The sequence below is a fragment of the Gadus chalcogrammus genome, chromosome 10, assembly GCF_026213295.1.
Source record: "Gadus chalcogrammus isolate NIFS_2021 chromosome 10, NIFS_Gcha_1.0, whole genome shotgun sequence".
NCBI classification, from domain to species: Eukaryota; Metazoa; Chordata; class Actinopteri; order Gadiformes; family Gadidae; genus Gadus; species Gadus chalcogrammus.
Genome location: NC_079421.1, coordinates 12,610,105 through 12,635,821, shown reverse-complemented (window position 1 = coordinate 12,635,821; position 25,717 = coordinate 12,610,105). Strand labels below are relative to the sequence as shown.

General features: G+C 48.0%; 1 protein-coding gene across 3 annotated transcripts in view; it reads right to left on the bottom strand.

The window, feature by feature from the left end:
- LOC130390881 (dedicator of cytokinesis protein 2-like) overlaps positions 1 to 25,717 on the bottom strand; it is a 148,406-nt gene that overhangs the window by 22,432 nt on the left and 100,257 nt on the right. For all 3 annotated transcript variants that reach the window (XM_056601049.1, XM_056601051.1, XM_056601050.1), the window contains 8 exons: positions 8,846 to 8,944; positions 7,997 to 8,094; positions 4,622 to 4,700; positions 4,306 to 4,406; positions 3,771 to 3,829; positions 3,110 to 3,258; positions 2,541 to 2,626; positions 1,951 to 2,107 (listed from right to left, as the gene is read on the bottom strand). In XM_056601049.1, coding sequence (XP_056457024.1) covers positions 1,951 to 2,107; positions 2,541 to 2,626; positions 3,110 to 3,258; positions 3,771 to 3,829; positions 4,306 to 4,406; positions 4,622 to 4,700; positions 7,997 to 8,094; positions 8,846 to 8,944 — 828 coding nt within the window. The remainder of the gene's footprint in view (positions 1 to 1,950; positions 2,108 to 2,540; positions 2,627 to 3,109; positions 3,259 to 3,770; positions 3,830 to 4,305; positions 4,407 to 4,621; positions 4,701 to 7,996; positions 8,095 to 8,845; positions 8,945 to 25,717) is intronic.

Genomic DNA, 25,717 nt, shown 5'->3' with positions numbered 1-25,717 from the left:
TGGAGATCTGACGGTGAATTATGGGATTTGATATGCTGTGGGATTTGATTAGATACGCTATGGGATTGGATAAGCTACGGTAGCCCGCATGGTCCAGCCGGTGATACGGAGATCACCGTGCAGAAGAATTCAATGAGGAGATTACCTCAAAGTGAAACGATATGCAACAGACAGCAGGGGATGGAATGCAAACTCACACTCAGACAAAACTGTCGGGAATCGTATTAAATATGAGATTCACCCTCACACCAAACTTGAAGGAAATACATTAAATATAAGATTCACCCTCACACCAAAGTTTAAGGAAACACATTAAATATGAGATTCACCCTCACAGCAAACTGTCGGGAAACACATTACATATGAGATTCACCCTCACACCAAACTTTAAGGAAACACATTAACTATAAGATACACCCTCACACCAAACTTTGACAAAACACCTTAAACATAAGATTCACCCTCACACAAAACTGTCAGGAAACACATTAAATATAGAAGATTCAGTTCAGGCCAATATTTAGGTGGTATCGCAACATCCCCAATGCACTTTGATAAAAGCATAGGCAAAACTTGAGACAGGGAGGAGAGGTTTTTGCATTTCTCTAGTGGCTCCTATTTATTCACAAAGTCGTCAAGGGCGTTCCAATTAAGTCGCTGCAAGAACCACATCCTAGGAGAAGCGCTGCTTCATGTCTGCTACCTCTCTCTTCCTGTTAAGCACCTCATTAAAATGCCATCTCAAATCTAATCTACACAATAATGTATACTCTATGAATTATGCTTTGTGCAGATCTTCTCTAGGTTGACAACACTAACACACTGCATGATTACTATGCAGACCGTGTAGCCATAGCTTCAAGTCATTGTGGTCTTACTTAAATAAAATGCAATCAAATCCACTAGTTCATATCTGTGAGAATTGCAGATCAGCCAATATTTAAACTCCATAGGAGGAAGAAGAATCGCACGGTATCCTTGCCAACATCCTAGACTTCGTTTTATTTGACGAAAAATGAAACTAGGCTTTCTTTAAAAACTTGGAAGTTCAAAAAAACAAACAACTCATCCTACTAGGACTAGGTATTGACTTTTTCTGTATATGATGGCCTCAAATTATTCATATACGCTGAACCAACACTGTCTTACAAAATAGTATCCAAAATACTTTTTGTCACCCGTTTGGCATTAAAGTATTTTTATTTCAAGTGCATGTCGGGACTTTAATTGTGAAGTAGTGGTAAATGCACACCTTGACCTGGGAATCATGGGGGTCGTAAAGTTCACACTCACGCTTGGTTTGGTTCCTAATTCCCTTTAAATGTGCACTGCATTGCACACTTCAAGACGTTTAACCAGACTCCCTTACGTCTTTAACAGCTATATAAAGAGCCTTCGTTAGGAACTCGTAGATATTGTGTCTTAACACGTTTATTATGTATCTAAATGCTGTTATTGTTCCCAAGTGTCTCTTGAAAAAACAATGATGCACTTAAACATGTGCTTTGGCTACAGCATGTCCTTCGGGTAACTTGAATGCCACCCAGAGTCCCTCGGATGTGTCTATTGAATTTCTTCAGTCATTTTACATTTTGCGTAAGTGAAACCCTTTCCCAAACATGTAGTCCTGCACACTATCTCAGTGGAACCACAGCATCCTGAACAATCAGCACACTGTAGTCACCAATCACATAATCACATCCTGAACGCTTGTTCACAATGGAGTGCGGACCCACCCATTTGATTTTACCTTCACCAACGAGTATCCCATGTTGCACTGTGCGTGTGGTGGTGTGCGTGTGCATGTGTGCGTGCGTGTGTGTTTATCTGTGTGAGTGTATGCGTGTGTGTCAGTGTGTGTGTGCGTGTGTGTGTCTATGAGTGTGTGTATACGTGTGAGTGCGTGTGTGTGTGTGTGTCTATGAGTGTGTGTGTATATGAATGTCCTACCAGCAGATTGACAGTGCAGCTCATGCGGTTGTTCCGGCTGTCATCGCTCCTGACGGTGCGGTAGTCAAGGAGACGGAGCAGGAGACCCTTCACCAGGGCAACAAAGCGCTCCACCTCTGACTTCAGCACCGTCTTCTCCGCGGCGTCCTCCAGCAAACTGCCAGACAGGGAGAGCAAGTGTTACGCTCATGGCTCTGCAGAGGGTCAGCCTCCTGAATGGTGGTCGTTCTGATGTCTAACTTCCTTGTTGTGGTGGCTGTTTTCCTTCTTCACGTGGTTATGGATTCAGAGATGAAGGAGAAGTAAAGATCCATTCTTTCACTCCGTCCCTGATAGCGTTTCATGATTCAATGAGCGGGTGTTAAGTGCGGTTACAGTGACAATGTGTACTGTAATGGTTGCAGTGAGACTGTTTAGTCACGGTTGCAATGACAGTGGCGGTTTGATTGACATTGTGTACAGTGGCGGTTGCAGTAAGATTGTGTATACTGTAGTTGAGGTTGCAGTGAAAGCTGACCACAGTTGGAGTGCGATTTGTATCATATGGTGTTCCTCTAGAGGTGGTGTGTGTGTAGGTGCTGCAGGCCTACATTGTCTCCAACAGCTCCATGTATCTCACGTCTCCGCCTCCCCCCTCCACCTGGTGGTCCAGGTTCAGGATGATCTCGTTCTCAAACTACGCCCACAGACAACACAGAGCCAGCCGGAACAGAGAGCCAGACGTGGCCGGGGGAGAGGACAGCAAACACAAAGATAAACACAGAGGTAGAGAAGGAGAAAGACCAATTAGAGAGCTGTAATGGGACATGAACTGGAATTATGCTCAGGGTTTGGTGGTAATAAATGCACGACTGATCAAATGGCGCATGTCAACTTCATGACAACACGTGCTTTCATTCATTCTTCCCCTGGTTTATGCGTATGTGAAACCGGATGGAGAGAGAGAGCTTTTTGTAAGCAACTTCCTTTTGGGTTAAGAACTTAAGATGCAACCGAAAACAAACAAGGCGTGATTCTGAGGAGATGCAAGTCATGTTCTCTAATATTTACCCCTCTGCTCTAAGCTGAACATCGCGTGCGTCGCATCGTGTGCGTGTGCGTGTGTGCGTGCCGGCATGTGTGTGTGTGTGTGTGCGTGCGTGCGTGCGTGGCGTCTGACCTTGTGGAAGTTGCCGAAGTGTGTGTGTTCGCAGGTCATCATGTCTGAGAAGATGGGCAGCGTGGCTCTCCTTAGCTCCTCCTCCGGGATCAGAGTCATCTCCAGGATGGGCCCCACCATTCCCGGGATGAAGTTGATCTTGTGGCTCCCTGTGTCACGCACACAGCGTGCACAAAACGCACACACAGCACGTACACGACACAAACGCACACACATGCACCAACACCCCAGGCAAGCGCACACACACCGAGCCGCACCCTCACACAGTGCGCAGATATATACACACACACACACACACACACACACAAACACACACGTAAACGCACATCAAGCATGCACTCACACCCACACACCATACACCCTCCCCATACACACACACACAAGCATTCATACATCCGTCCCACAAACACACACATACGAACATGCACATACACAAACACAAGTGCACACACAGGTGTAAAAACACAACAAGCACGCAAACACGCCCAGACACCATACACCACACCAAGCCCAGCATAAACACACACAAGCATACATACATCCGTCCGACACACACACACACACAGACACACACACACACAATTAGAACAGCCTTGGTGGTCCCAGTCCAATCACAGGGCTCCGGCGTTTCCATAACAAACAGCGGTGAGTGGTTTTATACCCAGCTTGTACCAGATGTCCCGGATGGAGAAACCAATGAGCCTCCTCATGTCTCCATACCTACCCGGGGAGGAAGAGAGAGAGAGAGGGAGAGGGAGAGGGAGAGAGAGAGAGAGAGAGAGAGAGAGAGAGAGAGAGAGAGAGAGAGAGAGAGAGAGAGAGAGAGAGAGAGAGAGAGAGAGAGAGAGAAAGAAAGAGAGAGAGTGAGATTACAGAAGGGACACACTAGGCTATGGACCAATGTGCCGATCAATAGCGTTAATGTCAATCTCCAACAACAACTGGCCCAGTGGGAAACAGAATTAGACTGAACTAATAGGCGCCATAATGACCTCCAGCCAGCCCACGTACAGCCTCGTCCCTGAGACAGGACAGCACGCACAGTCCCAATGCACCATGAGTGGCTACACAGTAATACTGTCAATAGGCTGAGATACATTACAAATCACTCGGAATTTGATTAGCGTCGGGAGGGCTGGCAGATGTGGGCGGCGGCGAAAAATGAAACGTTTATACGGCTCTTCACGTCGTCTTACTTGGCCAGGATCTTGTTCCTCTTGGTGTGGGAGAAGTGCTGAAGCTGCAAAGACTCCTGGGTAATAAAGGCCACCGCTAAGTGGAAGTAGTTATTCCACAGCTAGTGAGGAAGAGGATGAAAAAAGAGGATGAAAAAAGAAGACCAAAAGATAAAGTGGATTAGCGTTATGTAATATGTATGGCACACACCCACACACATGCACGGATATTTAGTACTTAATATTCTATCTATTCACCTGCTTTGGCAATCTAAACGTTTGGGTCCCATGCCAATAAAGCCTGGAATTTGAGAGAGAGCGCATGAGAGAGACTGACCTGTACTTCAAAGACATTGTTGTTCAGGAACATGTGGTTCATGGTTTCAGCATAGGTGTTAATGGCTCTCAGGAAGACTCTAATAGAGACATACACACATATAAACAGCACACCAAACACACACACACACACACACACACACACACACACACACACACACACACACACACACACACACACACACACACACACACACACACACACACACACACACACACACACACACACACACAAATACATTAAAGTATTATACAATCATTCGCAGATGCATGGGTATGTATTGTCTATAAATGGCTTATCATAATGTACTGTGCACACACTATCTAACACGATGAGGTTAAGAACAAAAGTGGGTCATCAAAACACCTTTTTTTATTTGTATGTTTGCAATAATGTATTGAATGACAAGCACACCTGAAATCCATGTTGGCATTTGGGTGGCCATTGAAGTCGTCTGATACTTAAATCGTCATTCATTAAACTCAAATATTTTATTTCACTACATCACTTAAACAATAAGGGTCTAACATGTGAACAAAAATATAGAATATATCAGTATAAATTTATAAAAGTATAAAAAAAACGATTTTTCATCGTTAACACATAGAATCACTGTCGTGATAAGCCTTGTCACATATCTATATATACACCTGTTACTTCACACCAGACTGTTTTAAAAAGTGTGAGGCAGAAAATAACCCTCAGCTGTTATATAACATAACTTCAAATGCACTTGATAAACTTCCTCACCTTGACAGTCTGCATGCATATATAACCAGATCTGTCGGTTTTATATGGGTTAGGTTTAGCTCCGGAGGTCAACCCCTGTCCATCCCATAACAACTATCAGTAATTGTTATCCAGGGCTTAATTCACTTCTCCCTCCCTATTCTCACCCACTACTTTCTCACGCCTGAGCAGGAGTCTCCTTTGTTCTAGAATCCTATTATGTTGCTAACCCCTTTGACTAAAGGTGCTCCTTATCACCCTCCAATTCACTCTGAGCCTCTTCCCTCCGTCTGTCTGTCTTTCTGTCTATCTATCTTATCTGCCTGTCTGAGTTGCTCTCATTTTCGGTTTGTGATGCCGCCTGACAAAGAAGTCCCTGTCATTATCAGTAAGTGCTAATGGAAAAAACTGAATTGAACACACACGCACCGACACACGCACACATAAAGCAACAAGTGTGCCAGACCGAGTTTCCCGCTGCATGTGTCTAATGCACCGTCTTCCCATCGCCGGCAGCTCGGCCATTGTTTCAGACTGCTGCCCTCCCTCTCTGGTTCTGCGCTATGTCACATGCAAGCCGCCTACAGATCACTGCAGACAACAATTCCTCAAGCAAGATGGAGTGTGTGTGAGTGTCGTAGTGTGTGTGAGAGTCTGCGTGTGTGAGCGTCGGTGTGTGTGTGTGTGTGTGTGCGGGTCTGCGTGTGGGTTGGGGGGTGGCTGAGAGGCCCTGGGATGGCTGTGTCTTGATTGCCTTTAATAGCACCGTGGGTGTTGACTAACACAGTCCTCAACAGTCTGGAGGTCTGAGGAGAGGTCCTGCTCTCGACCGCTGAATTACCGGCTGGGGGAGTTTGGGGGGGGGGGGGACAACCCAGAATAAATGACACGGGGCCACAGAGAAGCGTCGGCAGCGGAAAATGAACTCTATGGCGTTTACCCTTCCTCCCTTCCATCTGAATCAGGGTCCTCGAGGAAAGGTGTCAAACCAGCGATATCTCCTGGCCGGGGTCTGGCCTTGCTGGCCGAGCAGGATGAATACATTAAGAAAGCAATATGGTTGAGCTTGATAATAAGCCAAGGGAGACCCGGCGGGAAAGTGTACGAGCGGTATTGATAGGGACCTGTCCTCTGGGGACCCAAAGCCATCAGGGGCCCCAAGTTATTCATCTGCTTCCACTGTTTAATTTAAAGATGTTTCTGAGATAACAGATTGAAGTCTTTCAAGTACTTTTAAATCATACTATTTTTACAATTAAAATGTGTAAATATGATAATATTATCTTCTTCAGATTGTTCCAATTTGATATCTAACTAATTTATATTTTACAGTGCTGTATTATAATTTTTATAAATATTTTTCCACTCCAAGGTTTGCCGAGACTTTTTGATTTACAACTCAAAATATACACTACACAAAATACACACCAGAACTAGAATTTCATGGACAGGGCCGGACTGGGAAAATCATTTAATTTAAGTAAAATAATAATGAACCATTATAATAATGCACTTTAGCACTCTCTCCACATGGTCAAAGCACAGAGAAAGAAAACAATACCCTATTTAGTTAACTGATACACTACCCATCAAAAGTGAAATGGTTCTTTAGCCAACACAAACATTAATTAAAACAGACCTTTCAACAACACTGTAATTACCATAGCCTGAATAGCGTGACACATGAGGCTGTTGCCAGTGGCGCCCACGCACACACACACACATACACATACACACGCACGCACACACGCACGCCATGCACGCACAACAAAGACAGAAGTCTTGATAATTGTAACAATAAAATTACGAGCTCATAAAATGAGCCCAATGAATTTTTAACAAAACGAATGTCAAATAATATTGATCCCATTTACTGAACAAGATATGCCAATTATGCCACCAATGTCTTTGAGGAAATTAGAGAGGGGACAACCACTTTTTAATATCGATTGGACTGTTCCTTGGCAGCTTTAACGCTGTTCTTTGGACAGGAGACGATGATGACGCATCGCTAACGTAAGCGATGCTAACACTTTGTCGATCTGGCCGCATTTAGCGGCATCTCCTGCGAGGGCCTTTCATCTTCCCTCCCTCCCTCTCTGCTCCACCCTCCCTCATGTTTCCACCGTCCATCCTCAAGCGCTGCTTTTGCAGATTTATTCTTTTTAATCTGCCGCCTAGGGGGGCGTTTAGCTGGGCTGGACCCCCGGGAAAAGGCCCGGTGCCCCTGATGCCCGGGCCGGCCGTGTCCACGATCTCCCATTCATCCGCCGACGTTCCCGATGACTTCGGGAAAACATCAGCGTTCCGTGTCACCCCTCCGTTATCTATTATTCTATTATTCTATTTCTATTATTTAGAAGATGTCCAGAAGGGGAACCCTTATATAGGCCCCGCCCGTCTCGGAAAGAGAGGGGGAATATTTCACTTCCGAGCCCAATGGGCCGTGCTGTTGGGGTTGCTGCCGGTGGCCATATAGAGGCAACACAATGCTGCGCTGTGAAAACTGAATGTATAATAAGCAGTTTGTTTGATCGATGGGCAGACCCATCGGCGCTGTGCGGACGGTTGCCATGGGTGCGTGCGCACATAAAATAGTGCTGGCTTTCGTATTATTAAACACAATGGAAGGATGGTTTACACTACCTGTTCTGAACCATGATCATAGCCATCCAGTCGGAGGGATACACGTGCTGGCCGTCGATCAGGTCCTTAAACAGCAGGAAGCTCTCCATCAAGAAGTCCTAAAGGGTGAGAGGCGGGCACACTGAGACTGGCTGCGTGAGAACAGCTGGTGTGTGACTCGGGCCCATTGTTAAAGCCAGGGAGGCCAACTTTGGAGAAACCAGCCAGAGTAAGCAAGATTTAGAAAGAAATCAACCGAAGAAATCCCCCCCCATCCCTCCCCTAAGGCCCCCCCCCCTCCTAAGCCATTCCCCTAAATCCGTGACTAGCTCGCTAGCTTTAGCTACAGCTCTGCCTAGCCTTTATGAAGACTGATATCATGCACAGTGAGCGCCCCGGCAGAGTGTGCGCAGGTAGACGGGTAGTTGGGTAGACAGACAGGTAGGCACACCGATCATTTCATTTGGGCCTGATGAAATAAGTGGACAGGCTTGTTACCGGCCTGCCACTGCCACAGATACCTGTATATTTAGTTATTTTGTCAGAGTGCGATTGCTGTCACACTGATTTAGTGAGGATTTAGTGATTGCTGTCCGGGGTTGATTGATTCAGTGATTGCCTTCGGGACGTAGAGGGAGCTTCTACGAATATGACAAAATATGCTTGTATCTGTTATTGACTATGCATGCCTGTACGTTCTACCTTATTGCTTGGGCTTATTCAATATTCATCAACACTACTGTATGTTTCTATAGGACATAGAAGACCACTTCCTTGTTCTAAGAACTTCAAGCTACAGAATGAAGAATCTCCGACTGCACTCTGAAGACCAAACTCTTGGACTGTGGCGTGCGGCTGCTGCTGCCTCACCACCAGGTCCGTGGTGCCGCTGAAGGTCTCGATGTAGGAGGCGTAGTGGCGGTTGTCCATCTGGCTGAGGATGGCCGTCATGCAGGCAACCACCCTGGCCTGGGAGGAAAGAGAGACAACACAGGATGTGACTATGTACCGTGACAATCAGGCTGGTTCATTCATTGATCCGTTATTCAGGTTAGGCTCCCCAATGGGGTGAGGTGATTGATGATACAATTTTGGGCACTATGTTTTGCATTTTAATGGTTTATTATAGAGTGAGATAGAGAGGAAGGTATGGGAGATAGAGGGGAGGACATTGAGCAAATGACCACGGGCAGGACTCGAACCCGGGTCGCTGCGTTTAGGACTGAGCCTATATGGTACGTGCTCTACCTGGTGAGCCACCAGGGCTCCCCCGGGCACTATGTTTTGGTTGAAGAAGACAATGGCCACTGGGAATACCATTTCATTTCTTCATTTTCGTCTATGAAAGGCGCAGTTACAGAGAAATTAGAATGCAATTAGCCTAACCAGATTCAGGGCTGCTAAGAGGCTTCTGTTCCCAGATAGTCATGCAGACAAACTGCGTCCTGGCTTCCATTCGTCATTCAGATGCAATTATTGTCATGGAAACGGCACCCCTTGAACTCCACTTATTGAATTCTAGAAATCCGTGTTCACACATTATGGTAAAGAGATGCGCTCATATTCTCTTTCAAGGCAGAGGTGGGAGATGGTGAAGGTTTGTGAATTGTGATTGCGAGCAGCCGTTTGCGGTCACTTGTGTGGCAGGTGTCAGGTGGCTCTTCAGTCTGCCTCACAAACGCAACGTGGATACGATATCCGGATCTCAAGCATGAGGGATGGATTCTACCGATTTGTGGTTGGTTGAGGAAGAGGTAGAAAAGAAGAGATGAGGAGGTGTAGAGGTGATTATAACGAAGAGGAGGAGGAGGAGGAGGAGGAAGTAATACAAAGGAAGGAAGCGCTCCCGTCGTAGGACATTTCAAGGCAGCGTATTTGTTAGAGCAGACGAAAGAGTACAAACTCTTTGAGCTGGATTAAGACGGGGGTAAATCCATGATTAAATGTTTGAAAACAGTGCTTCAAATCCTCCAAGGGGGTTTACAGAGACCCAAATGGAGAGAGAGAGGGAGAGAGAGAGAGAGAGAGAGTGCGAGAGAGAGAGTGAGAGAGGGCGAGAGAGAGAGAGGGGGAGAGAGAGAGAGAGAGAGAGAGAGAGAGAGAGAGAGAGAGAGAGAGAGAGAGAGAGAGAGAGAGATGGGCGTGAAGGCAACAAACAACAATCCCAATCTTAAACGCCCCCTTGAAGGCCTGTGGATGAAGCTCAGAACATTAGTAGCCCTCTGATTGCCAGGAGCAACTCAGATGGTCGTGGTTATTGATTGGCTAAAGGGTAGGATATGAGGATTTTGTAACACGTCGGAGGAAAATACAGTCAATATTTCGGCGGTCCACTCCCCTTGCGTCTCGCAACTCGTCTGTGGTGGTTGTGGGATGATACTCTTTCGCTCTCTCTCTCTCACTCCCTCTCTCTTGCTCACTCCCTCTCTCTCTCTCTGTCGCTTTTTTTCACCCTACTTTCCTTTCCGCACCTATTCATCAACCTGCAATCACAGCCTTACATCTGCACCCCCAGCCTCTGCCACGCGCACGCACACACCCCGACACACCCACACCCGCATTAATCTGCCCACAAACACGTACATGCACACACCCACACACTATTTACGTCCCTCCCCCTCCCCTGTCCATTTCCTCAGCCTTCCCCCCCCTCCGCCTGCATCCCCAGCCTGCCCTCCCCCTTATCTCACCTGACGAGCTCTCTGACATCTCTCTCTCTCCCACCCACCTTATCGCCACAAACGACTCTTTAATCAGCTGCAGCCTGCCCCTCTGTCCGTCTGTCTGTCTGTCTGTCTGTCTGTCTGTCTGTCTGTCTGTCTGTCTCTCTGCCTCCCACTCCCGTCTCTCTATCTTGCTGCCGGCTTGTCTGTCTCTCTCTTCGGCTTCTGCCCGTAGCTTCCGTCTATCTGTTCAATTTATGAACATTTGTCTGTCTGTCTGACTGTTTGTCTACTGCTCCTCATTCCAGTCTCTCTTTCTTCGTATGTGTATGATCCGTCTGTTTGTCTGTCCCCATGTTTGTGTGTCCCTCTGTCTCTCTCTCTTCTCCATGTCTGTCCATCTGTCTGTCTTTCAGCCTGTCTCACTGCCTTTATTTCTGTCTGTATTCCTCCCTCTTTGTCTCCATGTATGTCTATCTCTCCTCCTGCCTGTCTCTCTGTCTCCATGTCTGTCTATCTGATTGTCTGTCTTTTTGGGGTAGCTGGTGGCAGTGCTCAGGAGGACAGACAGATTGATAGAAGTCGCCGAGGGAAGACAAGATGATGGATGGCTGATTGTTGATAAAAGATGAGCGACGATGGAATTTCTGAGTGCTCCCCTGTGAACAAAATGTGAATGCCTGTGTGTAGGTTTGGTGCTGTGTGTATTGGTTTGTGTATGTTTCAGTGTGTGTGTGTGTTTGTGTGTGTGTGTAGGGGAGGGATTAAGTGGTGTGTATGCATATGTTTTTCTTTGTGTTTAAGTGCAAAGTAGAATGCAAAAATGCCCCTGCAAAAAAACGTTTTGTGCCTTCGCCATGACTGCGAAGTGGATGTCTTGTGTTGATATTTCTAAATGAATTTTAGCAACTTAACTTTTTTTGATATGATCTCTCACTCTCTCTCCCTCTCACTCTCCCTCTTTTTCCCCCTTTTCACTCCCTCCCTCTTCCTCTCTCTCTCTATCTCTCTCTCCCCCCTCTCTCTCCCTCCTCCCCCCCTCTCTCTCTCTCCCTCTATCTCTCTCTCCCCCCTCTCTCTCCCCCCACTCTCTCCCTCCTCCCCCTCTCTCTCTCTCTCTCTCTCTCCCTCTCTCTCTCTCTCCCCCTCTCCCCGTCTCCCTGACATGCGTATCCCCGGTTGAGGCTGGTCGCGGTGTGTGATCCCGGGCTGTGGCGTCCGTGCCGGGGTCCGGGCGGAGCACCAAAGCGGGCTGAGTGTTTAATGTTGTGATGGCCGGGCCCTGGAGAGGGCCGGCAGGCGGCCAGCAGAGACGACACCAGCAGGCTCAGACACTTTGAGCCAAGGCTGCTCCAGGATCCTTTCACTGAGTTACCCTGGGAATTATTTATATCATTACATCTTTTACTTTGTAGTTCATTTTAGTACTGGTATGCTTGCATTTTATCCCACTATAGGTTGTGTATTGTGGTTTATTCTCTTATAGGTACCATAGTAAATGGACCGCATTTTTATAGGGCTTTTTTAAGAGCTTTACCAACTTGCCCGACATTCACCCATTCATACACACGTTACCACACCGACGGCGTCGTCAACAATGCAAGGTGACAGCCAGCTCGTCGGGAGCTGTTAAGGTAAGGGGTTGAACTAGTCAAACCGCTCTACCTCCTGAGCCACTGTCCATTGTAATCATCATCCTTCTTCATATTATTCTGGTCGCTCGCTTAATAATAGCGATAATATCTGCATGAATATACCTACCTAATTTAAGAAACCAACACCCCCTGCTCCGAACAGATCCCAGAACAGCACCCTCTCACATCGGCATTCTGGGACGCTGCCTTGTTTCCACTAACAATGGTGTTGCCTACAGCGCTTCTATTTAACAATCTTCACTGTATCTCTCATTTCCTCTGGAATAAGCAGCACACACAAATACACACTCACACACACATGCACAAAGACAAAGACCCAAAGGCAAATACAGTCACTCACGCACATAAACACAGACACAGACACAGACACAGACACACACACACACACACACACACACACACACACACACACACACACACACACACACACACACACACACACACACACACAAAAGCCTATTAGATGTAACGTGTTATGGTGCCTCTCTTGATTCCATCCCGCTATTCATTTTGTATTAAACACAGGAACACAACAACAATGGGACTGTGTGTGTGTGTGTGTGTGTATGTTTGTGTGTGCGTGTGTGTGTGTGTGTTTCGTCAAGGCTGTAGGAGTTGCATATACAGTATAGTATCATAAGCATCCATATTACAATGCTTGCACTAAGTAAAATACTTGTTTATGAAACAAATAAGAAATCACTGGCTTGGAAGGAAAAATAAAGCAGAAGCGTCACCCATCCAGACGGACGCACACTCACTGAAAACTATAAGAGCGTGAGCGCACACACACAGGCAGACACACACACAGTCACAGTGACACACACGCACACGTGCACACACATACACGCAGGCTCACACAATTTTTTCAAGTAATTTCAAACAGCTGGGAAAATTGCTTGACTTGGGTTGAAAGCTAGAAACAGCCCCTTGTTTTCAGCTATCTCTCCCTCCCTCTCTCTGTCCCTCTCTCTCTGTCCCTCTCTCTCTCTCTCCCTCCCTCTCTCTGTCCCTCTCTCTCTCTCACTCTCTCTCTCTGTCCCTCTCTCTCTCTCTGTCCCTCTCTCTCTCTCTCTCTCTCTCTCTCACTCTCTCACTCTCTCACTCTCTGTCCCTCTCTCTCTCTCTCTCATTCCATCCTCTCTCCCCCCCTCTCCCTCTCTCTCCCCCCCTCTCCCTCTCTCTCCCCTCTCCTCCTCACTGTCATGTAATGGTTGGTCAGTAATAGGATTAAAAGCACAGCGCCATACACAAATTTGCTCCCACCAAAACACATCAAGGGTTGGCCCACGGTGCCATGCCAACATGTACTGGTTTACTGTGTGTGTGTGCACTCCCAGCCTGGCGCCCAGCTCAGGGCTCTCAGTGGACTACCAAGAACCCTTTGAACATTAACTTGTAAACACTCCTCTTTCCATCCCCGCCATTAGACAAACACAGGCAATCAGAAACGCACACGAACACGGACACAAGTGCAAGTGCACCCACGCGCACGTGCACGCACAAAAGCACAGAACGATGCATGTCCGTAGTCATGCTACATAAAAACACCTTCAAGACTTTGCAGAAGGTGTGATGAAAGTGATGCAGTGCTATGAAAGGAATACATCGGAGCCTGTGTGCACGTGTGTGTGTGTGTGTGTGTGTGTGTGTGTGTGTGTGTGTGTGTGTGTGTGTGTGTGTGTGTGTGTGTGTGTGTGTGTGTCTGTGTGTATGAAAGAGATAGAGAGGGAGAGAGATGTGCGTTCATGCTTAGGTCTTATGCAACAGTAAAGAGATTATCGGGATTGTGTGTGTGTGTGTGTGTGTGTGTGTGTGTGTGTGTGTGTGTGTGTGTGTGTGTGTGTGTGTGTGTGTGTGTGTGTGTGTGTGTGCGTGTGTGTGTGTGTGTGTGTGCGTCAGAAGGGGGTTAGAGCACAGATGCCAGTGGGGTCTGGGATCCATGCTGCATTCTCTCCCTCTCCATCCCTCAGGCTCATATCTCAACCTTTCCTCCTTAGTTAGGAGAAGCTAAGGCCCGCCCCCCCCCCCACACACACACACACACACGCACACATATATACATACACACAGACAAACACACACACGCAACAAACACACACAAACAAACACACACATACAAAAATAAACACACACACACACACACACACACACACACACACACACATACACATACACACACACACACAAACACACACACACACACACACACACACACACACACACACACACAGAAAACAAAAGCCCAAGACCAAAGGTGGCCACAGAAGGGAAAGCTAGAGAACCAGACGGAGACAGGTGAGGAGATGGAGGCAGACACAACAGAACGGAGAGCACACCCCAGTTGAGGGAAGACACCAGCGCGCACTATGTACCGAGTCGCTCTCAGTCAGACGGCACCGCGGCACCCTGGGCTCGTTCGTCTGACGGAGAGATCAAGACCAGACGTTCAGGTGCACTTAAATAGCAGTGAAACAAGACACTTCCCACAGTGTGAGGCTGAGCTATTCTCACTGCCAAACCGCTGGTATCTCTCTCGCTCTCCATCTCATTATCTCCCTCTCTCGCCCTCCCTCTCTCTCTCCCCCATCTCTCTCTCCCCCCTATCTCTGTCTCTTTCTTTCTCCCCATCTCTCTCTTTCTCTCTCACTCCCACCATGTGTCTCTCTCTTTTCCTCTACATTTCTCTCCCTCTCCCTATCTCTCTCTCTCTCTCTCTCTCTCTCTCTCTCTCTCTCCCCCCTATCACTCTCTTTCTCTCTCTCTAGCGCTCTCTCCCCTTATCTCTCTCTCTTTTCCTCTAAATCTTTCTCCCTCTTCCTATCACTCTCTTTCTCTCTCTCTCCCCCCTATCTGTCTCTCTTTCCATCTCCCTAGCTCTCTCTCTCTATCACCCCTCTCTCTCTGTCTCCCTCTACCACTCTCCCTCTCTCTCACCTCTATCTCTCACCCCTCTCTCTCTCTCCCATCTATCTCCACCCTCCCTCCCTCCTGTGGGTGAGAGTGTGTTGCTTAACCCTTTCCCTGCAGCAGTTTGGAAATAGAACAGGTGGGTTTTTGTTTGCTTTGGTTTTCTGGAGAAGAGTCTGTTGGGAGGCCTGCAGCATCTTCGCTGTTCTCTCATGGAGACGTACACCGGCGCACACAAGGACACACACACACACACACACACACACACACACACACACACACACACACACACACACACACACACACACACACACACACGCACACACCTGTGTTTTTTTCCCCCTTAAGAGTGTTCTTTTGTTATTATCAAACACTCCCTTCTCCTACACACATCCGCTTGGAGTTGTCAGAGCTGATGTGTTGCTTGTCATGAGGTCCTGGTGTGTGTGTGTGTTTATGCATGTGCATGTGTGTGTGTGCGTGTGTGTGTGGAGCGTGTGTATGTGTGTGTGAACACGAGTCGGGAACCACAGGGTGCCCAGTTTCAGTGGGCTAGAAGGGAGACAGAGAGGCAACAAGGGGTATCATCAGAAAGCCTGTGTGTGTGTGTGTGTGTGTGTGTGTGTGTGTGTGTGTGTGTGCGTGCGTGCATGAGTGTGTTCGTGCGACTGGGTGTCAGAGAACGCGAGCCAAGAGCAGAGATAATGTTATTGAGGAGTGAGTTGTGCCCTTGCAGCTTTTTCTGGAACGGGTCAATCTGTACCACTAAATATAGCTGCCACGCCCGCAGTCAGGGTCGGGCCACGCCCATCACATTACTCTCAGAGGGGAGCTGTGAGGGACAATCCTGTCTGTTAATTGTGCGCAGCTCAGCAGCGGGAAAGAAAAGGGAAGAAGAAATGTGATGGAAATGATTGAGGTTGAAATGTGGGTAGTTCTGTTGTCTCCTAAATCTAAGACATTAGATCGATATAAAACTCTGAGGAGCCAGGAGTTAGACGTTCCTCTGTTTTGATCAATCATGTTGCTTGGGTCTTTAAATTCTTTAAATCAACACTGTTTAGACTAGCCTATGTAGAAAGACACCATAATAATACATGTTTATGGCCATTAGGGCGAACAAGTTCTCCTTGGGTAGAATATCTCCGTAGCCAAACAGGAAACAAGACCTCACTCCGCCCCTGTTAGTGTTTGAGTTTCCTGCCCAGGCTATGTCCCGCCATTCACCAGATTCAATGTTACGTAGTCTGAGTACGGATCCCAGATGAGTATCTATGTCACTAGGTGTATGTTTACGAATGCAAGTGTGTCAAGGAATAATAAAAAATGTTTCGTAGTGCTGGACCATAATGATAATATAGTAATAAGTGCATCAATATGTGAACCCACACCTGACTTTCTCTGCCTCCCCTCTCCTCTCCACTTATCTTCCCTCCTCTCCCTCCTTCCCTTCCTCTTTCTCATATTTTATTTCAAACCTTTACTACCCTAGGTACTTTTTCATATATTTTTATGACTGCACATGTTTTTTTCATTCATCGTTTCGTTTTTACCACACATATAACGCTTGCCTTGTCGTAAAATGCCCATTTGACCGTAAAACACTCTGACTTTGACTCTGGTCTCCGTACCTCACCACCTAAATCAAACTGCCGAGGTCCAAGAGTTACGAACACACACACACACACACACACACACACACACACACACGCAAACACACTCACACACACACACACACACACACACACACACACACACACACACACACCACACAATGGTGATGCTGGCGTTTGTGTGCACTGGTGTGCTTTGTGCTTGCGGGACTAAGTGCGATATCTGCACGAGTGGGCATTATCTGATCCTTTCGGTAGCATTGAACGGTAGTCCTTCATGGAAATTACCCAAAGACACATGGGCATCTGACACGCTACCCCCCAATCCCCCCCTCCCCCTGTACGTGCTGGACCAGTCACACACCTCCGAGCCCCTGCCTAAACCCCGTGCCCACAGCCCATTGGCCGGCCGGGCTGGAGGTCGACTGAAGGGGGCGTGGCCGACTTTTACAGGGCTGCATACGTCACCGGTTATTTTCTGGTGCAGGTCAGGACGTTCAGATGGCCACTCTATCAGGGACAAACCACAGGCACGCACTCACCCCCACACACACACACACACACACACACACACACACACACACACACACACACACAGTGTCGTATGAATATTCACACACAAAGGCTGACTCACACACACATGCACGCGCTCACACACCTTCAGTATTGCAATCTGCAGGAGAGCATCTCATTAGTAGAAAAACAGGCAAAAAAGACAAAGCCTGTCTGATTAGAAATAATTAATATCTGCTTTTGCATGCCATCTTTTCGCCATTATCATTCATGCCTCAACGGCAAAATCTGCTACCTGGAGGGAGGGATGGAGGGAAGGAGAGAGGGGGAGAGGGAGAGAGACAGATACAGAGGCAGAGACAGAGATATACACAGAGGGAAAGGGAGAGAGAGAGAAAGAGAACGCGACAGAGAGAGAGAGAGAGGGGGAGAGAGAGAGAGAGAGAGAGAGAGAGAGAGAGAGAGAGAGAGAGAGAGTGAAAGAAAGGGAGAGAGGGAAAGGGAACGAAATATATCCAAAGGGACAAGTAGGTAAAACATGGGGCAATAAGTAGCACACAGGAGGTTGTGTGTGTGATTGGAGCCTGGGGGGTGGGGAGAGAGAGAGTGAGAGAGAGAGAGAGAGAGAGAGAGAGAGAGAGAGAGAGAGAGAGAGAGAGAGAGAGAGAGAGAGAGAGAGAGAGAGAGAGAGAGAGAGAGAGAGAGAGAGAGTGTGAGAGTGAGAGTGAGAGTGAGAGTGAGAGTGAGAGAGAGAGAGAGAGAGAGAGAGAGAGAGAAAGAGAGAGAGAGAGAGATGTGTGATGAGGGTAAGTGGAGCATGAAGACAGGGGGACAACAGGGAGATGGAAGGGTGGGGCAAATGTATGTGTATGTGTGTGCATGTGCATGTGTGTGTGTTTGGGGGGGTGTCAGGGGGGCTGAACTACAACTAGTATGAGAGGGTACAGAGCAGGTCAGACCTGGAGACAGAGGCAGTGGTGTTCACACCGACAGGCGGACAAAGACGTAAATACACGGAACAATAGGCTAAGTGTGACAGTGTGACAGTGTGTGCGTGCATTTAGTGTGTATTCTGGCTTGATTCCCAGAGACATTTTTATCCTGCCAAAGTTTCTTTGGGTCTTTGACCACCCAGCACAGCCACACAGAACACACACACACATTCGCATACACACATACACACTCACATATGCACACACACATAAACACACACACACACACACACACACACACACACACACACACACACACACACACACACACACACACACACACACACACACACACACACACACACACACACACACACACACACAATACATGGAACAGGATTAACCAGCAACACAAACAGAGAGAGAGGAAGAGTGATAGAGAGAGAAATAAAGCGAGGAAGAGGAGAGAGAGGTAGAGTTAGAGAGAGAAGAAGAGAGAAAGAGCGAGAGACAGACAGAGAGAGAAACAGGGAGACAGGGAGAGAGAGAGAGAAAGAGAGAGAGAGAGACAGAGAATGATACTAGCGAGGAAGAGAAGTGGGTGAGACGGATTAAAGAAAAACAACAGAGTACAGAAATGCACACACACACACACACACATACACATTCACAGAAAGAGACAGAGGGAGAGTGCGAGAGGGAGGGGGAGGGAGGGAGAGGGGGGAGGGAGGGAGGATCACCGAGCTGCGCGGAGATCGGCAGTATCGGCGGCAGCAGAACTAGAGGGAAGCGATAGAGAGATAGACGGAGGGGAACAGCACGCTGCTGAGGACTATACCAGAGAACAGGGTTCAGAGAGAGAGAGGGAGGGAGAGAGAGAGGGAGAGACACAGAGAGAGTAGGAACCAGAGTTGAGGAACGACATGCATGCAGATGAAAGCATCAGATAGCAGAAGGTAAGTGACGAAGGACCAGCTGCTGGAACGGTGTGAGTGTGTGTGTTTGTATGTGTGTGTTTGTGTGGGGGTGATTTTGTTTGTGTCATTTTATTAATTACAATACAGAGTAAGTGAGTGGTTGCGTTGTACTGTCACTGTGTGTTTGAGGCTTTATTCATAGTCTGTCCATAGCAATGCATCTCCATAAAACTTTGTGTGTGTGTGCGTCGCTGTGTGCGTTGGTGTGTGTGTGTGTGTGTGTGTGTGTGTGTGTGTGTGTGTGTGTGTGTGTGTGTGTGTGTGTGTGTGTGTGTGTGTGTGTGTGCGTGTGTAAGGTAAGTAATGCTGCCCATACGTCACAGTCAGCTTTGATGCAGCCGGATAAAGTGTGTGAGGAGAGCCATACCTGCGATTGTCTGTGTGTGTGTGTGTGCGTGTGTGTGTTTGCTCCAGCATCTGCGTGTGCGCGTACATGTGTGCGTGTACATGAATAGAGTCTAATGCATTGGTTGGCTCCAGACAACCTTCATCGCAGCTTTTCATAAAAACTAAAAGTAATCAATCACAATAGCTTTTGTGTGTGTATGTATGTGTGTGTGTGTACGTCAGCGGGCGTGTATATGTACTTGCGTCTGGGCGCAGTAGGAAACAGTACATGCGTACCCTCATCGTGGTTTCCGTGTGTGTGTGTCTCCCGCGTGCATTGGGGTGCTGTCATGAAACGCTCCCCAGGCATGCCTGTGGAAGCTGCATATTTCACCTCGTCATGAGAGATTGTGCAGCTCTGATGGTGGGAATACACCGCAACCCCCCCCCCCTATCATACACTCAGGCATAATCTGCATATCAAGGTGTGTGTGTGTGTGTGTGTGTGTGTGTGTGTGTGTGTGTGTGTGTGTGTGTGTGTGTGTGTGTGTGTGTGTGTGTAAGAATAGGGTAATAATAATACCTTTGTGCAATAGTACATGCATGGTAGTCTTGAGTGGGGTTAGGGCTCAGCACCGTTTCTGTCTGGAGCTCCTGGCTGTGTACCGCTTGCTCATTTGTTTGTGCATTTCATGTATTTGGGGCAGTTGTTGTGCATGTGTTTGTGAGTGTGTGTTTATTTATTCAAAAGATTTTTCGCAACACATGCGTTTTTGACAACAACCCCATGCAGGAGTGGGGCGAGTGCTTACTCCCCAAACCAGCGGGTGTGCTGGTGAATAGTGTGTGTGTGTGTGTGTGTGTGTGTGTGTGTGTGTGTGTGTGTGTGTGTGTGTGTGTGTGTGTGTGTGTGTGTGTGTGTGTGTGTGTGTGTGTGTGTGCATGTGTGTGTGTGTGTGTGTGTGTGAGAATGGGTGTCATGATGGCCTTCTGGCTCTAGTCAAATCTTCCTGGCTGTCAAAGTCAACAGACTGTGCGGCTTGGGTCTCTGTGTCTCATTGCTCGTCCAAATTAGAGGCCAAGGGGATGCCCCGCGTGCACACACACACACACACACACACACACACACACACAGACATAGAGGCACTGTGAAAAAGAGCTTTCTTCACGCACATTGTTGTTGTTAAAAAGCATCTCTTTACTTAAAACACAGCACGACTGTCGAGTCACTTGCACAACTCCAGTCCCGCCAGTCTAAGGCCCCGTCCACACGAAGCCGAAACAGGCGAAACCGTTACGGTTTCGATCTATCCGGTTTCGCAGTATCTCCGTAAAGACGAAGCCAAGCGAAACCGGGTAGATCTGTAGAAACGCTGTAGTACACATGCCTGGCCCATAAGGGGCGCTGCTTCTGCTACAGAAATCCTTGTTGTTGTGAGTTCTGAGACTCCGCGGGCTTACCAGTCATTGGCTAGAGGGTCGAGGGGTGGGGCGATGACGTCATGGTTTACGGTTTCAGTCGGTTTCAGGCGTCCACATGAATCCAAAACGAAACCGGGTAGATTTGAAACCACCTCCGAGGGTGGTTTCAGAAGTTTGCGGTTTCGGTCAGCGGATTCGCCGGCTTCGTGTGGACGGAAGGCCGAACCGTACAAGACCTTTGCGGTTTCGCCATGAAATCGGCTTCGTGTGGACGGGGCCTAAAACTCTGGCCCTCTTAAAGAGCACCAGAATGGGTGTGCCTCAATTAGCCTTTGAGCCACAGCTGCGGACTATCACGGCTAACCAGACAGACAGGAGCACGTGAATCTTTTAAAACATGTTTAAAAACAGTGAAGATGCCATTCACATCTTCACAAGCACACACGCACAAGCACACACATATGTCAATGCACACTCCCTCATGCAAACACACACGCAAACTCTCACTCAAACACATTAACCTGGCACACACAGACAGATACAGACACACACACACACACACACAAATGGGCACGCACTCACACACACACACACACACACACACACACACACACACACACACACACACACACACACACAGTCACACACACACACACACACACACACACACACAGACTAAGACACACCAACACACAAATGAAGTGTTGATCCACACATCCACCATAGTTCAGGGGTCATTTGTGCAATCAATAGGTTGAGAATGTCTACCTAAGGGGACCCCAATCTCCAGTACTGATAATCAGGAGATGACCCAAAAGAGAGAACAGGCCCACTATGAGAGAGAGACCCAAGGACATATGTGATAGCTTACATGTAAGTGTGTCAGTAATTGTGTGTGTGTGTGTGTGTGTGTGTGTGTGTGTGTGTGTGTGTGTGTGTGTGTGTGTGTGTGTGTGTGTGTGTGTGTGTGTGTGTGTGTGTGAAAAAGCACATGTTTCAGCCGTGCTCTGTAGCAGACAAAATGAACAAGTGAAGTGAATGAGACGAGAGCCGCAAAGTGACAAGGCGAGCAAAACAGACAGTGGGAGGAGAGAGGGAGAGAGAGAGAGAGAGAGAGAGAGAGAGAGAGAGAGAGAGAGAGAGAGAGAGAGAGAGAGAGAGAGAGAGAGAGAGAGAGAGAGAGTGACAGATAGACAGACGGAAATAAGAGTTGAGAGACAGAGACAGAGAGAGACAGAGACAGAGACAGAGAGATAGACAGAGACAGAGACAAAGAGAGAGACAGAGACAGAGAGAGTCAGAGACAGAGACAGAGACAGACAGAGACAGACAGAGACAGAGACAGATACAGAGAGAGAGAGAGAGAGAGCCAGACAGAGACGGAGACAGATACAGAGAGAGAGAGAGAGCCAGAGGCAGAGACAGAGACAGAGAGAGAGAGAGATAGAGCGAGAGCGAGAGCGGGTGGCCGGGGTAGAGGGGGGTCCGACAGACCGGGGTAGAGGGGGGTACGACAGGTCCACTGGCATGACCAGTGAAGGGGACACAGACCAGGAGTTGATTATGGAGAGATTGGGGGTGAGTTTACCAGGGGGGAGGAGAGGACGGGCGGTGGGGGAGGAGGAGGGGGGAGGAAGGAGATGGGGTTCTGAATGATGTATGACCGAGCAGCAAAGAGTGATGGGGAAGAGACGCGTTGAGCAATCACCGGTGGCAATGCCAGTTTGTGTGTGTGTGTGTGTGTGTGTGTGTGTGTGTGTGTGTGTGTGTGTGTGTGTGTGTGTGTGTGTGTGTGTGTGTGTGTGTGGGGGGCGTTTGTTCGGACGTTCCTTTAACCCCCTTCTTGTTAATCTGATGGAACTAGAATCAGCTTTCATATTCTTCTTTCATTATTTCATCACTCTCTCTCTCTCTCTCTCTCTCTCTCTCTCTCTCTCTCTCTCTCTCTCTCTCTCTCTCTCTCTCTCTCTCTCTCTCTCTCTCTCTCTCTCTCTCTCTCTCTCTCTCTCTCTTTATCGCTCTCTCTCTCTCTCTCTCTTTCTCTGGTGGTCCTCTCTTGGCCTCAGCTACCAAACTAAATAACTCCCCAGGAACGAATCTTTCTAATCTGTATCATTTGCTGCTTGAGGTCCTTCCATTCTGGCGGCAAGCGCCAAAACATTTCAAATCGTCCATGTCAATAACTCAAAAGCTGAAGATGTGAGTGAATGATAAATTGAGGGTTCTGGTGCTTTTGCAAGACAGATGTCAGAGGGGTCGATGGTTCCAGTCATACGTGTCCAACCCACACAACAAGAAATACCATGGGTAGTGCAGGAGATAAATGTACTTGTGCAACCATGGATGCAAGCAAAGGGGCACACACACACACACACACACACACACACACACACACACACACACACACACACACACACACACACACACACACACACACACACACACACACACACACACACACACACACATGTGCACAATGTGCACATGTGCTTGTGTCAAGTTGACGCGTGTCAAAACATACACCTGCAGGTGAAATGTGAACTTTTACGTCGGGAGCATTTGTAAGACTTGAGGTCTAACTATGGAGTTGAGGCAAATGTCAGTTTGATTTAGAGTCAAACTCGGGGCATACGAGAACTGCTGCTGGAAATAAGTTGCATCACTGAAATCCATTTCTTGTGGTTATTGGCCTTAACTTTGTTCCTTAAACCCGAGTGAATCTGAGAGGCTTGTCTTTGGCGGCACGTCGTTGAGGAGAACGGGAGGGGTCATGGGCACCTACAGGAACTGCTACTGTGGACCTCTGGGCTTCAAACCCACAACCCTTTGGACGAAGTGTGGCAACTCCATGGCGACCATCCGCCTGCTGTCCCCCCCCCCCCAGACTCCATTAAGATAATGACATCATGAATTAACGGCGGCCGCCAGAGAGCTCTGCTTCGGGAGATGTCATTTTCTCTCCCCGTGAAGGAAAATGGCTCCGAGCGGCTTAGCTGGCTTAAAAGCCGACTATTTGTACTTACTTTGACCCAATTGTGGATAATGCAGTGCTGCAGAGGGGCAGTCCCGTTGACATCTGCCATTCCAGCCTCCAGCTAATGGTGGGGGCTTATTAAAGGGTGGTCTTCGGCCAGGAGGAGGTGCAGCAGCCGAACCAGTTGATGAACTGGGAGGGACACTGGGGGGGTGGGGGGGGTCAGACGGGGTCAGACGGGGCGCGGTGGCCTGTCGCTAGTGATCCGTGGAGCCACGGAGTTATGGATGGATCACTTGTTGTGGAGGCTTGTTGGCCTGGTGACACACACGTCACTGTTACTGCATCGGACAGGATGAAGGTTTACTGGGCGGGCATGAGTCCGATAAATGTCGGAAGATTTGAACCACAGGGGAAAAAGGACATGGGCAAAATGTTTACATTTACGTTTCTGGAATGATGGATGCCTCGTTAATTGCATTCCGGCCGTATGCAATTTTAAAGATTCATTATTGCATTACTTTTATTGCTTTTTGTGTATAACATCGAAATGGCATTTGTTTTGTTTGGCCATATTTTATAGGGCGTAATCAGGGTCTCAATATAACGGCTCACGGAAAGCAATATCAGCTGCATAGAGCCGGTAAAGTCCACATTAAAGCATCCTAATTGTGTTGTTTGTGCTCCTACTAAGGGACAACAGAGAGCAGTTTGACCTTTAACATCTGCCAATACCCACAATGCAACCGTCATGGGAGCAATCAACTGCTGAATCCTGGCCTAGTCTGAGCGTAGGAAAAACACAGGCACGCGGGCCAAGAGAAAGAGAGACAGAAAGAGGAGGAGGAGGACACTTGGGCAGGAACTAATAGAGATGAATAGAGGAGGAGCGAGACTGTGTGATTACTGAGCAGTAAAGCGGATCGTTTTCATCCTTACATGTGCGGCCGTCGACAGTTGAAAAATGAGGCTGACCTTGGGGGCCGAGGGACGAGGAGGGTTGGGTGCTGCTGCTAGATAAATGTTAGTGTGGTCTGGGTGCGTCCAACCACACAAACACACACGCACGATAAACACCGCGTTTGTGCGTTATTCCCTGTATGCAGCGGATCTTAATCATAGATATCAAACTTTTAGTGTATTCCTTCAGTCTTTAACTCTCTTGTTTCAGTGTGTGTACGTGTGCGTGGGTGCGTGTGTTTTTTGGCAACAGATGCTTTGGCAGAGGAAGTGTGACATGCTTGTCATCAAGGAGCATACCAAAGTTAACTCTCTCTCACATTCAATCCGGAGCCACACTCACGCTTTACATGTCGATATCTATAGCAGAACTATCCTATACTGAAACACAAATACAGTGGGTGAGAAGCAGCGGAGATGAGATGGGTTTAACACCAGACGGGGAGGGAGACGGGAACAGAAGACAGCCCCGACAGCTGAGCTGGGGGGAGGTTTGGCCGTACGTCACGCAGATCAGACGAGGGGAGAGGAACAAAGCGGGGGCGATGCGGGGGTGAGATATCATCGTGGAGGTGAGACGTCACGCATGATATAGAGATCTGAGAGAATAGAGACCAGGAGAGAGGTGTGTGTGTGTGTGTGTGTGTGTGTGTGTGTGTGTGTGTGTGTGTGTGTGTGTGTGTGTGTGTCTGTGTGTGTGAGAGATGGAGGGCGGAGACCCTGGATTAGTGTTCGGTCGGTGACCTTCTGACGGTGTGGCAAAGGGGTGAGAGGTGAGAAATGAAACGTGAACGTA